This window comes from Pelecanus crispus, chromosome 5 (genome assembly GCF_030463565.1).
Source record: "Pelecanus crispus isolate bPelCri1 chromosome 5, bPelCri1.pri, whole genome shotgun sequence".
In the NCBI taxonomy this organism is placed as follows: Eukaryota; Metazoa; Chordata; class Aves; order Pelecaniformes; family Pelecanidae; genus Pelecanus; species Pelecanus crispus.
The window spans coordinates 38,286,214-38,302,114 of NC_134647.1; the positions used below are offsets into that span (position 1 = coordinate 38,286,214).

At 40.5% G+C, this 15,901-nt stretch overlaps 1 protein-coding gene across 1 annotated transcript in view; it reads right to left on the reverse strand.

Annotated features, from left to right (window-relative positions):
* Window positions 1–15,638, reverse strand: part of ZNF804A (zinc finger protein 804A) — a 159,430-nt gene extending 143,792 nt beyond the window's left edge. Inside the window, exon 1 of the mRNA XM_075711564.1 lies at window positions 15,519–15,638. Coding sequence (XP_075567679.1) covers window positions 15,519–15,629 — 111 coding nt within the window. The 5' untranslated portion in view covers window positions 15,630–15,638. The remainder of the gene's footprint in view (window positions 1–15,518) is intronic.
* Window positions 15,639–15,901: the final 263 nt, after the last annotated feature.

Sequence of the window (15,901 nt, forward strand, 5' to 3'; positions counted from 1 at the left end):
TTTTTTTTTCAAAAACCTTCAGTGGATTCAAATCATCCCACTAATCAGAAAAAGCATTTAAGGAGAGTCAGCAAAAGTGGACTAGGAGGTCAAAGAGCCACAACAGAGAATGGACGTACCCACTGAGGTGAGGTTTGCACAGAGCAGGACAACAGCAACATGAGTTAGTGCTAACCAAGCTAGGTAGATTTTCCACAGATTAGGGGGGGAAATATAAGGCAAAGATTAAAATCAAAGACGTTGGAAATAAAACTTACGTCTCTGTGTAGAAATACTTCATATTTATTTCTGTTTTCACAAGGGAAAGAATATATGCGCACACATATACAAGTTTGAGCAATTTATAGTGCAGAAGGAAATATATCTATAAGCTCCTGGCAAGGATCACATTATCCTTACAAAATACAAACAAGTCTATCTTACAAGTGTTATAATTGGGGATTTATCAAAGCACCTTCCTCAGAAGCTGAAAATTATATCTGATACATCGAAGGCAAAGGAGAAGTCACAGCACAACTACAGACTCCAGAAAACTAAAAACTCTACCCAAAGCCAAGCCCTGCATTTGTGGCAGGGAAGTTTTTTTTTTTAGGAGTAGAGGACAGAATTGGGGAAGTGATAAGAACAGGATGAAGCGAGCAGTCTCAATGATGTTAGTGAGACTATGTATAGAATAAGCACATGCCACTATAAATACAGACTGCATGATCTACCCCCAAATATCTGTAACATCAAGGAACCACTAGCAGCGTCCATGGAATTCTTCTAATTTCACCTTTTATGGGGACTACTGGGAACCATAGATAGATTCATACTGAAAAGCTGGAACAAGCTAAGAAAAAAAGCCACAGGATAATCAAGACTAGAGGAATTGATGTACGAAGAAAAAGGAAAATCGCTAAGTGTGCCAAGCTTGGAAAAGATGCAAGTAACGAGGATTCTTACAGCTTACAAATGTCTGAAGGATGTAAGCATCGAGGAGGGACAGTAATTAGTCTGGACAAAACAGGCTTGACTTCAAATAACACAGAGGAAACACAGTTACAAAATAATAATAGTACCAGGAAATGCTTCATGACAGAAGAGTGCAACAACAATTATTTTAAAGCATAAAGCATCCTAAATAGATGCCCACATTAGATCATCTTGCATGGAGTGCAGTCATAATCTATACCTCCACGAGAGTCTAGTCATGATCCTACTAGATGGCTGCTAGCATGGGGGTCAAAGAGCCTTTTACCATTCTTTTTTTCACGTGAATGATGATGCCTTCTTTTCTGAACCAAACTGCACAACAGGTTTGTATAGAAATACAACTATATTGAGTACTTATGGCTATTCATTTAAACAAGAATTTTGCAGTGATTACAGCTAATAAACATGCTATTTCTAAACCTCTGAAGTGGTATTATGATTCTGATAGACCATATGGTTTCAGTGTATTTATACTGCAGTGAGCTCCTTGGAGCCTTTTTGTATGTCAGCTGTGACTGAGGAGGTGTACTGGAGGCACACAGCAGGTTTGCACAGCGGAGGGCTGCGGGGAGGACACGTGATGGACCCCACACCCCACATTGTGGTCAGTCCCAACACTGCTGTGAACCACCCTCCCCCGCTCAAGCTTCACCACTGCCAAATTTAAGGAAGCGTTTCCTCAATTTAAGTCTTCTTTCCCAACCCCAATACCCAAATCAGTAATCAAAAGTTGGTGTTAATTGGCAATGAATTAAATTAAGCAAAATTCCCCGGTGAGACTGTTTTGCCAGCAACAGGAGCAGATGCTATATAGTCTTGAGGTCAGTATCTAATTTACTAAAATCCCATTCACTTGTTAACAGCGTTGAGCTTGATCAAGACTTCTCCCCTGTCATTGGGAAAGTCAGAGCTGCTCTAAGAGTCCCCCACAAGTAAACAAGAAATATGACTGAATAATACACAAAGTCACCAACTTCTTGCAACATCGGTCCTATTCTTTAGCGGGATGACAGGAGAACCTCTCAAGAAGAGGAGCACTAAGTATTTCTTCTTTATAGGTCACTGAGATATTAATATTTTTTACTTCCTTTCCACTCTGTTCTCACAGCCTTATGTCATGAGACAGCAGAAGTACAGTCACATTAACCCTATTGTAATCCTGCCATTGGGTTGAAAATGTGGCCTATTAGTAATTAATCTTAGAACTGGAGGTAATAACAACACTCTCCTCTTCACTGATAGCACTACTCATCCGCATTTATAGCTCATACAAGACCCCATGACAGGGGAGAGAGAACCCAGGGAATGTGTTAGCTACTGCGAAAATGAGATAGAAGCTACTGACTTTGTAACCTGTAATTCACCAAAAGCTTTTTCTTCATTTTTTCTGCAATTAAACACATACTTTAAGAGACAAAAGGTCCTTTTTTTTTTCCTCTCGATGCGCACATGTGAGACTCATTAATGTTAATTGGATTTATGAATGCCTGTTGAAAAGAGAAGAAACCGTAAAGATTTCACATTTGCAGGAAAACAATCAAAGGAACAATTTCTTGTGCGTCTCACTGATAAAGAGATGAGGAAATAATGGATGAGTCACTTCATATTATGATTCAAAATTCTTAAAATAGAAGAGATGAAAACACTGATTTCTGTACGGGTCATATTCATGCAAGGGACTCTTTCTAAGAATCCAATCTGAACCTTCAAGTGTAGTCCTGCTTCTAATTACCTAACTCTGAGAACAAATCATGGTCTCTGAATTGTAATTATACAGATTTGTTGCTGTAATTCAATTTGGCAGGTGTAAAATACAAGTGTAATTTCCTCTATCCCCCCACCCCGTAGTCTTCAAAGAGACACTGAACTTGAGCCATTTGATAATTTATTCCATATTGTAGCTTTCACATTTACTATGCATCAAACTTCTGACAGATTTTTTTAGAAGGCGATTATAGATGGCTCCGGTTACTCTACTAACCGATTTGAAAATAAATCCAAAATTCATCTCTTGACTACGACATGGTCAGCATTAACTGCTACCTGGCCTGCAGCACCCAGAGCACTTCAAAGCAAGCTCAAAATTTCTGCTGTGATAGGGACAGGGGAGAACATACACAGTCTTCACGTGGACAGATGTGCTCTATGGGGACTTCTCCAAGGTTGGTCTTCTGCTCCATCCCATTCAATTAACTGGAAACAGTCTGTTTGTATCAAATAGTGCCCTCTTACAGAAAAGAGAGATTCAGCTACTCAAAGAGCGCTGCCTGCCTTCAGAATCATATTTGCTCTATGTAAATCACGAACTAGAAGAAATGAGCATGATGCCACACCACTGTGTTAAACAATAGGTCTGAATATACAAAATATATATTAAAAATATAATATATAAAACTATTTTCTACTATATAAAATATAATATATAAAAATATATAATATAAACTAAGTACATAAATATATAAAAACCAAACAAAATCAACTCATAAGCACACCATACCCACTGTATGAAAAGATGCAAAATACCTGACCAATTTCCTGGAAATACTCAAACTGTGGAAGTATACGCTGTCCACCTCACAGTGCAAAAGCTCTGTGGGTTGAAGAAGATAAGCTTCATGGCTCGTTCCTTATTTTTCCCTCTTTGCAACAATCTGCATCTCCAGTAATGCAGGAGTGCAGCATACAATGCCTTTAGAAAATGCTAAGCTTAAGTCTTTCTTGCCTCTGCATAATGCTGTTCTAATGACAACAAATCAATTCCTCTATCGGTACTGCTCCCGAGTACCTTTTAAAAGCCTTTCCAAAATCGAGATCATATACTCCAGCAATCTTTAATATGAAAAAGTGCAATCAATAAAATACTGCTGATAACGCATATGATTTGTGGGGGGTGAGAGCTAAATACGAATTAGTTTTGGACAAGTTCCGAGTCCATCATCTTTCTTAATTACAAATTGGGTCGCTGTCTATGAATTGCATGACTCAGCTCAGGAATCCCTAAAAGGAAATCATAAGTAGATTCAATAGTTGCATTTGATTTATTTATTACTCAGACCTGAAACAAGCACTGTATTTCGGACCTCTGACAGATTAGGAGATCTCCAGAGAAAGCCAGTGGAGACACCGCTCCTGCCAGCCATCCATCATCTGGGAAGAGGTAAACCACGAGCACCCAGTGGTCCCGAAAGGCTGTGAGCAGGCTGTGACAGTGACATGCCTCACTCCCCAAGGAACCTCATTGCAGAAGATTAAATTAAAAGCTGCACTCCTACAGATCAAACACGGACTCATAACATTGACTGAGGATGGAAGGGACATTTAATCCTACACCTTGCCTAAAGCAAGGCCAAGTAGATTAAGGCTGCTCAGTCAAGTTTTGAGCATCGCCAAGGATGGAGATACCACAATCTCTCTGGCAACCTCTTCCAGTGTTCGACCACCCTCAAAATTTTTCTTTTTCCTTGTACCTGATCAGAATTTCCCATATCTTAACTTGAGCTTGTTGTATCCCACCACACACCTCCGAGAGGAGTCTGACAGAGCAAAAATTCTCCAAGTCTATTCAGTTTCTCAATGCAAGAACCTGAACGAACAAAGCAGATACGGCCACTGCCACCATGAATACGCTGTCAGCGATAGGCAAACCTTTGTCATGATCTTTCTCCAGTTCTGTCTTATCATTAATCACTGTAATTGCTTGCTATCATTTGGTAACTCTGCCTTTTCTCTGTATGAAATAGCTTGGGTATTTTTGTTTGCAGACCAAGCTGCGCACTGGAAATCTCCACTCTTCTTCTTTATTTCTCATTTATAAAGCAGGTCCACTCTGGGCACACTCTATCACCACCTGCAGTTGCCAGCATGCTGCTACAGCTACCAGGTTTCACTAGACTTTTTTTAATTACATTGTCTTGACACTTCCATACCCATGAGCACTCAAAGGTGTTTCATACAGAAACTCTCAAGTATTTTTGACATCCTATTGGTAGCAAGCTCTTCTCTCTGCTCAATAGCTTTTAATATTACAACTCCATAAACCTTTAGAAGCGGTCCTTTAGAACTGTTTTAATCTTTCTAATCCTTAATTCTACCTGCTAGTTCACGCACATTCGCTTATTTGCCAAACAGGTGTCAGATGATTCAGCACCTCATTTGCACAGCAGAAGGACAAGCAAGTATTATCTTGATTTTTCTCCCTCGTGACAGAATATTTTCCCTAAAACTATCAGAAAATCAACATTACTATTAGAAATATCAATGCAAAGGACCAACAAACCCTAAATCTATTCAGCAGTATATTCCACTGCTAACCTCAGAGTAAACTGAGTAAACTGCTAACCTCATACTCTAAAGCATTAACTAACTATATTTTAAGTATTTAAAGTAAATAAGCAGCATAAAAGGTATTTTGCTTTAAAAAAATTGTCTATTAACAACTGTTTATTTGTATAAACAGTTGTTTACTGCTCATGTAAAAGAGCATAATGTTCTTTATGTAATTATATTGTTTCCAGGGTCCCACTTTTAAGCAAACCTAAACTTTGTATCACTTTTTCTGACAATAAAGAATATTTTGTAAAATGTAATACTTAAAAAAAAAAACCTGGAATATAATCTACTGTTCTATGCTGCAAGTATGTAAGAAGCTCAAGTTCTCTGGTATAATGTTATTTATACCACTTCTTTTGTCTTTTTTTCTTTTGTTAGTTCACAAACCAAACCAAGTGAGTGCTTAACATCTAGATAAACATCTTCCTGTGCTATTAAAAATGAGGAAGAGGTTTTGTGTTAATGGAATGGTTAACTCATTCTTGGTGCCTCCTATGAGCTTCTTTGTTTTCCTCAATATTTTAGGGGTATATAAAAACAAGTTATCCAAATACATATGAACAATACTTACACACAATAAATAAAAGCCTCAATGTAAAAGTTACCTTTGCCGATTATTTCAAGTCTGTTGGTCCAGAGAAGCTTATTACCGTAGCCACAAATCCACTTGAAAAACCCCTGCCTTTTCCAAAGGCCGTAACAGCCAATGACACACTCCTTGCCCACTGGGAACAGAGAGCCAGAGCGCTGTCCCGCAGCTGGTACCCATGTGCTGCTCAGGTCGCTTCCCCATCCTCCCTGTCCACACCTCTCAGGCACTCCTCATTGCCACCCCTCCACTCCTTCCCAGCATGGCCAGCAATTAACCGAGAAGTTAAAGAGAAGTGAACCAGGCGTGATACTGGAAGACCACACGCCTTTTTTTCCTGCCACAGAAAAACAGCGTTGCTGAAAAGAGCAGACAGCAAACCTGCAAACTGGGAACAGCCTAAGACCTAAGTGCCAAGCCTGGACAGGCAGGTTTAGAGACCGGCAAGGCTTTAAGTGAACATCTTTGTCCATGCTATTCTCTCTTGCGATAAAGCCAACTGTTTCCAATGGAGCAAGACCAAACATCTTATACAATTAAACATCTTTATGCAAACTTCCCTAAATAATTATATGTTCCAATGACCAGGTTTTTTTTTTTTAAAAAAAAAAGAGCATTTTGCTTTACAGATTTAGGCTCGGGTTGTTTCATGGACTGCTCGGCTAGACTCCTGTATGCATCATAACCCTATACAGACCCAAGAGTGTCCCCAAGTTTTAACTCCCGACATTTTATCAAAATCCATTTTATTAAGTAGTAGCTGATATGCTATTCTGTGATAGGTATTGTGGTCTCCTGTTAAAAACACTTTCAGCAGAAATTAAATACTTAGAAACTGCAGCTATTTAAACAGATACCCTAAAAGAACAATTACATTCTGCCATGTACATCAAGTTGTCAGTGTATTTATTGATAAAAAAAAAAAAACCCACAAACTTTATGGACACCTACACACAGAAAAGACTTTCTGGTTTTTGGTTTTCGTTTTTGGTTTGTTTTTTTTTTAAGTTACAGTCTCATACATTGATTTGTTTTTGCTGTGGAAGTATGTTATCAGTAAACTGGAAAGGAAAGTTTTCCTGGTCCAGAAACTTACTTCTATAAGGTGAAGAGGCAAATTCTACCAGACATTTTGCACTACAAAGTTTTAAAGAAAGCAACCTGACCAAGACTTGGCCAATGTAAGTAATACAGCCATACGCTAGCTGTGAGAAACCTAGCAATATGAATATTTGAGTTGAGCTGGGTTCCAGAGGAGCTAGCCTGATCACTTGCTATTTGGGGAAAGGAGTCTCTCCAAAAATACCATTTTCACCAAAAAAAAAAAAAAAATCCTTTTAAAGAAATGCCAATCACCACGGTCAGACAAAAAGACTGACAAGTCCTAAATGATTTGTATAAAGCAAGAATATTGATGAGATTTAAAAAAAAAAAAAAAAAAAAAAACCCCTCTCTCAGTTTCTCAAACCAAATCTAAACATTTTCCAAGACATTTCAAGAATTTTAAGTCAAAACCCTGTTCTTTATCATATGCAATGAGGAGAGCAATGCCAGGCAGGAGATCTGGAGATTACTCTCCAGGCCTTAGTTGAGGATTTGCTCTTAGAGCTGCGGGGAAAGAATTTGCATTTCCTCTCTTACAACACTATCTGTATAACTACCACCATTTAAAATTCCATATTGAACATATTTGGAAATTTACTATCTGAATTAATTAAAAGAAATACGGTTCCACAGAAATTCATGTTAGCATACAACTCAGATGGTTCAGAACAAACATCCTCTGCCAAGGGAAAAGTGAAACCCTCTGCCCAATCTGTAACCCTGCCATGGCTAGTCCTCAGAGGAAGGGAATCATAAACATACTTTAACAAAATAAATTAATTACACAAGGACTTTAAAATTTCAGTTTCCTAATGCCTTCAGGCAGTTTCTTATCTCTATTGAAAAAACAAGGTTAAACATGACAAATATTGTGCCTCCTTGTGAGTAAATGTTGTTTTGTTTACTTTGGGGTTTTTTAAACAATATTAAGTCACAGCTCATCATATAACAGTCTCTCAAGAATGCTGGAGGAAAAGTGTTTGTTCTCGCTCTGAAAACGTGTGGAAAAATAAAAGAGTCTGACTAGTATTTGTTTATAAGGGATTGGCCAGATACAGCTAAATTAGAAAGGCTCACTCCCTCTCCCATGTTTACATTTGAACCACAAGTGAGCAAACAAAAAAATCAACTCACTTTCCACCACCACCAGGCAGTGTTAAAGAATCTATGCTATAAATAAAGCCACCATCCTTATTTAATATCTTAGTATGGTTAATAATAGAAAATGCTCTGGATTGATTTTGTGGGATTATCTTAGTCCATCCCTACATCTCAAGATGCATCTATTCAATAGCTTTGATTTTTGCAGAGATTAATTGTTCCTGTTGGCATGCCTAAGTGCCATTCAAAAAAGGAAAAGTCGTAATAGTCACCAGTTAGGGGCATCCAAGGTCTTGCAGCTACTTAGTCAAGTTCTACTCGAAAACCCAACGTGCTAAACTAGAAGGCTACTACTCAGTGTCCTCTAGATGTACTCCTCACAGTTAACTAGTTTTTTCAACAGTGAATCCCTGCTGACAGGAAGGTCAGAAAACCCGTATGTTCAGACTACAGGAAAGGTGAGACTTTTAAAATTGCAGCCTGTACCTTGAGAAGGTTCAAAAAGTTTAATAAATCCAAAAATATGTGTGGTTTTGAAAATACAGAAGCTAACTTGCTGTTTTCCAGTTAGCATATTTAAGCAACATGTTAAAATTAATGTTATGTGTCTCTGAGCTAAAAGATTGCTACGGATATTTGCATCAGCAAATATTCAAGGCAAAGGCTCTCCTCAGACTTAGTCTTCAAGGCCTTGATCTGAAAAAACTAAACAAGTGTACTAATTTAACCATGGTAATAGTCTAATTACATTCAACAGAACACCAATGTGTTTGAAGCTTACCATGCATTTAATAAGCTTTTACAGTACAAAAGTCTGCCTCAGTAGTAGCTCTGAATCGGAAGCTGTCCCAGTTTAAATCTGCTGCACGTTGGACTCCGGCTCCTACTATTTTTTGGACCAGACGATGTACTCATACGGAGTCTGATGGACATGAGAGTGCCATGTCTCACTGCACAAGACTTGCTACCTCTCAGAGTTGCTTTGGAAATGCACTTAAATTATGATAGCCTTCTGTTCTCTCAACTCACCAAAACGACCCTGTTGATGATGCTTTGAATCAGTGCTATTACCGATAGCCTTATTAAAAAAAAAAAAATTTCACTTGCGTTCATACAAACGAACTCTAGAAGTATAATACAGATATGATTCTATATTGTTACTTCCATTTTACCAGATTATTTTGTTGTCTTCGGAGTGGCTGGTTTTCAATCATGATTTAAGTGATGTTGATTAACTATTCAAATTAAATTAAATAGAATTTGTTTTGTTGTTTTAATATTTTAATGAGCTATGGTTCTTCAGCTTCTCTCGTAGAAAAGACTTGAGCATTTTCAAATTCCAAACTCAGGTCATGAGCATGCTGAAATGCCAAAGACATTAGCAGATCCATGGGGGACAAATCACTGATGAAAGTCACAGGTGATTTTTCTCCCTTAACCAATGTAACTCTAGCCTAACAACTCTACCCTACAAACCCTGCAACACTAAAGATGAAAAACAATACATTACAATAGTTTTATTAAATTCTGCATGTATAATTTAAAAATTACCCTCAGCTACCAGCAATATACAATATGGCAAACAGAACTGCAGGACCTGTTTTTACCAGTACTTAAAATAAACCTATAGTAAGTATTGTTTATTTTACACATGTATTAGACAGCTTGAAATCAGGAGACACTTCCACCTGATCATGTAGAAGTACAACAGGTTCAGTTTTCTCCATCAGGAGAGCTATTTTACAGGTAGTTTACCACGTTCTTAGTGCAGTAGGGTACAGACATTTGTAACAAAAGTCTATTTTATGAGAATTTCTATGTCCACCACAACAGATTTAATATAGTTGATCTGGAAATACAAAAATATTCTACAAAATGTAAAAGAACTAAAGACAACAGACAGCCTGAACAACAGATGGCATTTTCAGAAGACACTAGCATATCAATATCTGAACTCCACAGAGCTTTTATAAAAGCAGAACTAAACTCTGGGACTTTTAAAAGAAGTTATAAGTATTTAGATACATATATATACACACACAGAGGTATATAAACAGAAATTCAAAGCAGTTTTGTTCAATAAACCTCAGAGGCAAGATAGCTGATGGTACAAACAACTGGATTAATAAAAGGTGGTCTAAATGGACATCCAACAGCTTTTTAGACAGACCTGTACCTACACTGTATTTTAAAGGTCAACATGCACTCCCTGCACCCATGTCCAAGCTAACTGGGAGACATGAAGTTGTATTGCATGGCAGCCACCCGAAGTTCATGTGATCTTCCTCCCCACAAGGCTTACCGCATGGAGTTCAGAGTTTGATTCCAGTTTGACATAATTTGTGCCTGCCTCCCTTGGAGCTGGGGACTGCTATTTCAATTCTACCCCTGAAGTCCCCAGCGGACACATGTATAACCAAAGTATAAACCTATATATATATGCATGCATATATAGAGGGTATTGTTATACACAATAATAGATTTCTGTGTTTGGTACATTTGAAACTACAGTCCTTTAACCAGCTACTTACCAGGAAACTTTTGATCTTACCTACGTTCTATCAGTATCAACAAGACACTTAGAATTACAGTAGCAATTTACACCTCTAAAGGTCTAAACTTTTCACTGACCTACTTGGGCAAGTAATAGGACCTTACTCATTCTGATCACCAACAGAGAAAATGTATTTGTCCAATTAAAAGAAGTGAACGAGTCCTACATGGCCAGTTCTCCATCACTGTAAATCTTGATGAAACAGACACAGAGCCATTTACTTGCGTGGAATATCGAAGGGTGAAGTAGCAGATAGTCAGTCACTGCCCATGGACCAGCTACTCAGAAGACCAAGCAAAGAGTCCATTCTCTTGCTGACCAACCAGAAAACATAAATGTAACTAGGATAATGCCTTAAAATGGCTTGGTTTATATTCTGAAAGACATTTTAAGGATTTAGCAAATCACCTGTGGTTGCGACTCCAAACAACTGATTTCTCCTGCCAGAGAGCTATTCTTTCATACAAGTTTCAATACTTTTTTGAGATTATAAACTGCAAGACAGCAACCACAGCAAGGAAAATGAATTACAAAGAAAGACTAGCGTAATTTGACATCAATAACTTCAGGCATAAAAAAAAGAACACAGTAAGTGCCTGAAGACTTCAGGAGATCCTGGACAAAAGGAAAGAGCTTGTAGCAAGCAAATTTCTATAAACTGCTACTGCTAAGAATAACAGCCTTGGGAAAAACTTCAAAGTCACCAAGTATGAACCCTGACAATAAATGGCCAAGCAATCAGGCCTATATTCATTGATTAAAACACCAAGACATAAGCAGTATTACATAACAATGCAGAAAGAGCATCAGAAATTTGCAACATCATTGTGCATTACTGACCCACATGGTAAGTTTTGAGTTTCTTTTTCAAAAACCATCTGCCACACAAAGACCAGACAGCAGTCAGTTCACTCAGACAGTACTCCACCAAAAAACCAGCCGCGCATCCCTTCCAAAGAGCTGCCACAGAGCACTCCAGTAGTAGATTAACTATTGTTATGAGACTGTACATATTTGAAGAATATTTCAGATAGTAGAAACTACAGTGGGAGAGGATAAAGCCTTATCCAACAGCCCAGATACCACCAATTTCTTTTAAGCAAACTGCTGCATTTTCTGAAGGAATGTTAAGAGTTTGGATGCTATTCTTCCAGATGTACTGAGCTCCTTTCCCATCAATTTATAATTCATATTTATTTTCCTGATAAAGAGCAGCAGATTACAACTGGGTAAGCAGGCCCTCCCCACACTGAGCAGTTACCTGGGGGAGCACATGTATGCAAAGCTGTACCTTCAGATACCCAGAAGTGTACATAGATATGCATTCCTTCATTTTACCCCACCATCTCACTAAAGGTTCATTCACAAGCATTTTTTTCTTACTTTATTTAATTTTAAAAAGTGTTTTTTTACAGTAGCCTCTTTTCTCAGTTTGCCTAAGTTCACCCTTTGCTTTGTTCCCTCTTGTGCCTTTCACTTCTCTCCAAGCTCAGGTTTTCCCCATATGCCTTCCCCTTGAGGAACAGAACTGTGGCCTTCCCTTCCTTCTTCTACCTCATATTTTCATCCCTTATCCACTTCTTTCCACCTCCAAAATAACCCCGTCTCAAAGCCCTGCAATCAGTGGCACTGCAGATAGGTACGACTTAGGGAAAGGCCATGCCTAGGAACTAGGTTATAGAAATGCTGTTATTCCACATTTTTACCAAAAGGTAACCCCCTCCAATCCTCTCCACCTAGAAAGATTTTTTTTTGTTTTTTTAACCCACTCAAAGTAGGAAGGACAAAGCTTCATGTTCCCTAGCAGGTGAGCAGGGGTTTGTAGCTCTTTCTTCCTGATACCTTCTGGGAGCTTTGAACCAAAGCTTTGTAAAACTTTAAATTACTTTAATTTCATGTGAAACAGGACGCAGGCAGAGGATGAACATGTAAGGATCACCTGCAGGGACAAACAGTCAGGAAAAAGTGTTTCTCAGTGACCTCTCTTGGAGAGTAGGGCAAAAAAAGATGAGTTGCAGGTGAATACCAGGTCACTTCAGAGTGGGACAGCAGCCAAAAAAAGCTCTAAGGACCTTCCTCCCCTGAAACCTAACCAGCTCTGGGTTTGCAGATAGGCTAACATGAAATCGTCTTGAAACCACAATTTCATCATTTGACTAGGATCAGCACTTTCCTACTTGCTATGAAATTCTACTGTAGCACGTATAGTCATCTTTCTTTCTACAGTATGGTGGCAGAACTCTTCAAGAGAAGCAAAGCTTAACAAATATCCTAAGTTTTGCACAGAAGCAATTCTACGCTGTACAAACAGAGGCTGTTTTCAGGTTCTCCTCAGTTTACGAAGAAGCAGTGATTTTAGAAAGCTTGGAGCACAGATGAAGCCAGACTGAATGCTTTACAGCAAAATAGGAAGATAAGTCTGAGGCAGAGCTGCTCCAAAATATTTCTGGTTTTCAGATTTACAAATTGCTGTTTCTCCTAGTCTTACTCTAGAATGGAAGACGCCAAGAACATATTAAAAGGCTGCATTCTTATCACAACTTCTAAAGACATATTCTTCTTTGTATTAATAGAGATTTTCATCTTTTTAAGTTTGAAAGCCTATTTACACTGAAAGTGACTGATCCTCTGAAATGATATAACATTTGATTTTCCCACAGAAGCTGGCTGTTTCAGCTTCAGTACTTTAGCGCCTCAGAACTATTAGTCTGAACTATCCAATCACCCTGCATCACAACCCAACAGTACCTTTATCTCCTTTAAATTAAAAATCACTCAAACATAAATAAAAGTCTAGATGTCTGCGTGTGTACAATGGTACATATTTCATAGTGAAGGACTTGATTTTGCTGTCCACAGAGCCAACATCAAGAAGTCTCCCTTTTTAACCCAGCGAAAACTTTTGACAGTTACACTGCCCACAATAAAAGCTTTTAAAGGTAAGGTTTCTCATGGCAAATCCACAACCGATACCATCTTTTCACCCCTCGCATCTATTCCATCTCACTGAAGAGCAGGGTTGAGTTAAATTTCTTTCCAGAGTAACAGTGTTTCAAAGCCTACACTATATGTTTATTTGAATTTTAAGTTAACACCAGTCTTTCCAAACATACTGTGGTCACTAATGTTTTTACCGGTAAATAAATCAATCAGAAATGTTGAGGATACAGAGCTGTTTTCTTGCCAGGGGGGAAAAAGAAAAAAAAAAAAAAAAAAAGCACGAATAAAATGCTATTGAAGCAGAATCAATTATGAATTGCAAGATAATACACAGTCCAAAAGTTACATCAGAGTATTCTCAGTCTTGCCAAACACATCTTTACGGAAATTGTTCAGCAGAAAGAAGGCGATGTATTGTGCAATTATTTAAAGCGTACCAAAGATTTCTATAGTAGCTCTTGGTTTTGCAACTACAACAGTGAAATATTACCCGCATATTGCCATCTCATGGATACTACAAATACTTATTTAAAATTCCAAGAATGTAATCCCTAACAGAAAAATATGCAGAATCCACAGCAAATAAAATTGTGGTGAGATTTACAACCCAAAAGCAGGAACTGTACATTTGAAACAGTCCAAAAATCTGCCTCAGATTCCCTCGTAGTAGTTACTATTTTTATGACTTGGCTCAGACTTGCTTTAATCTCTTTATTTAGGAAGAAATTGCAAGCTTGCCAACTCTAGCAAATGTTAAGTACTTTAGTAAATTCCCCATCAATATAGGTCGTGCATTCGAGGGAACAAGAACGTGGTGAGCAAGTTCTGCTCCGTCTCCTCCAAAGGGGATTTCGGAATAAGGCGGTGATGGGAGAGAGCGATGAACAACGCGGCTAAGCCCCTCTTTCAGCTCCATCCTACTCTCCAGGCATCTGTCCGCACTTTGTTGTGCCGTGATTGAGATGCTACGTGATGCAGCTCACCCAGCCTGCTGTTATCCTACATCCCTTTTATCTGAACAGGCAGGACAGCGCATGTATTGCCAATACCATCGCATCATAACTCTTCCATTAAAGTTCAGTAATAGTAGCGAAGCAAGTCCAAACAAGTCAGCAAAAAACATAGGAAACCCAGTAAATGTAAAGGTATCAAAGTATGGCACACGTATATAGAAACAGTTCTAATAGCTTATAGAGACTTTCAGAGTATCTGGCCAAATTGCCTAAACCCACCAATTCCTTTCAAAGCCAGAGTTTTGTTTTTAAAAATAAACTTGGTGGCTGACAAGAAAAAATTTGTCTCGTTCCTGAAGCTATTCCTCGAACAAATGAACCTCTCTACCCAAAGAGCTCAGACCTCGAGCAACCAAGTTTCTGCTCCTTTCTTCACTTCATGAAGCAGGACCTCCAGCTGCCCCTGGCACCGGGGGGGGCGGGGGGCACCTCCTGACCCAGAGGGGGCCCTCCCGGCCGGGGGGTGCCCAGCAGCCGCCCCCGCGGAGCGGGTGCCGCCTCTCGCAGACCTCAGCCCGGGCTGAGGGCGGCGGAGCCCCAGCCCTGCAGCTCCCCGCCGAGAAGGGGCTCCGGGCTCTCCATCCCCGGCCTCTCCGCAACCGGCCCCGGCCCGGGCAGCTCAGAAGGGACACGCAAAAGCACCCACCCTGCCGCCGCGCAGGCTGCCCCAGGGAATACCGGGCGGGCAGGCGCAGCCCGCCGGCAAGGAGGGGAGCCCGGCAGGCGGGAGCTGCGGGCACCGCATCCCCGCGGCGGTAAAGGCACCACCGACCGCGCAAAAAAAACCGGCCAGCACGCCGGCTGCCGGCATCGCCGGCCGTGCTCACGCAGCCTTTGCAGTTCGCCGGAGACGCTGCTGCGAAGAGGAGGGAAGGGATGGGGTGGGGGGGAGGCAAGAGAAAGAAGCCATTACCAGAGTTTTGTTCCCGTTCTTGCTGAGGGGGCCTCGGAAAACTCCCTTGATGTTGCGAAAGTGCCCGTTGCTGAGGTGCGCGGAGCTGATGACAATGTAGTAGCACTCCATGGGGCCGGGGCCGGGGCCGGGGCCGCCTCCCCGCCGCCCGCAGGGCGCTCAGGCCGGCCTGGGCTCGGCGGGCAGGGCAGGGCCGGGCCGGGCCGGCGGGGCCCCGTGGCATGTGCGGCGCCGGCGGAGGGGCGGGGGGGCGGCGGGCAGCCCCTCAGGCTCGGCGCGGCGCTGGCTGCCGGGGGAGGAGCGGCGGCACGGCCGCGGCGGAGCCGTCTGAGCTGCCGCCTCTGGCAGGCATAGTGTTATTATAGCGAGCAGCCTTGCCGGTC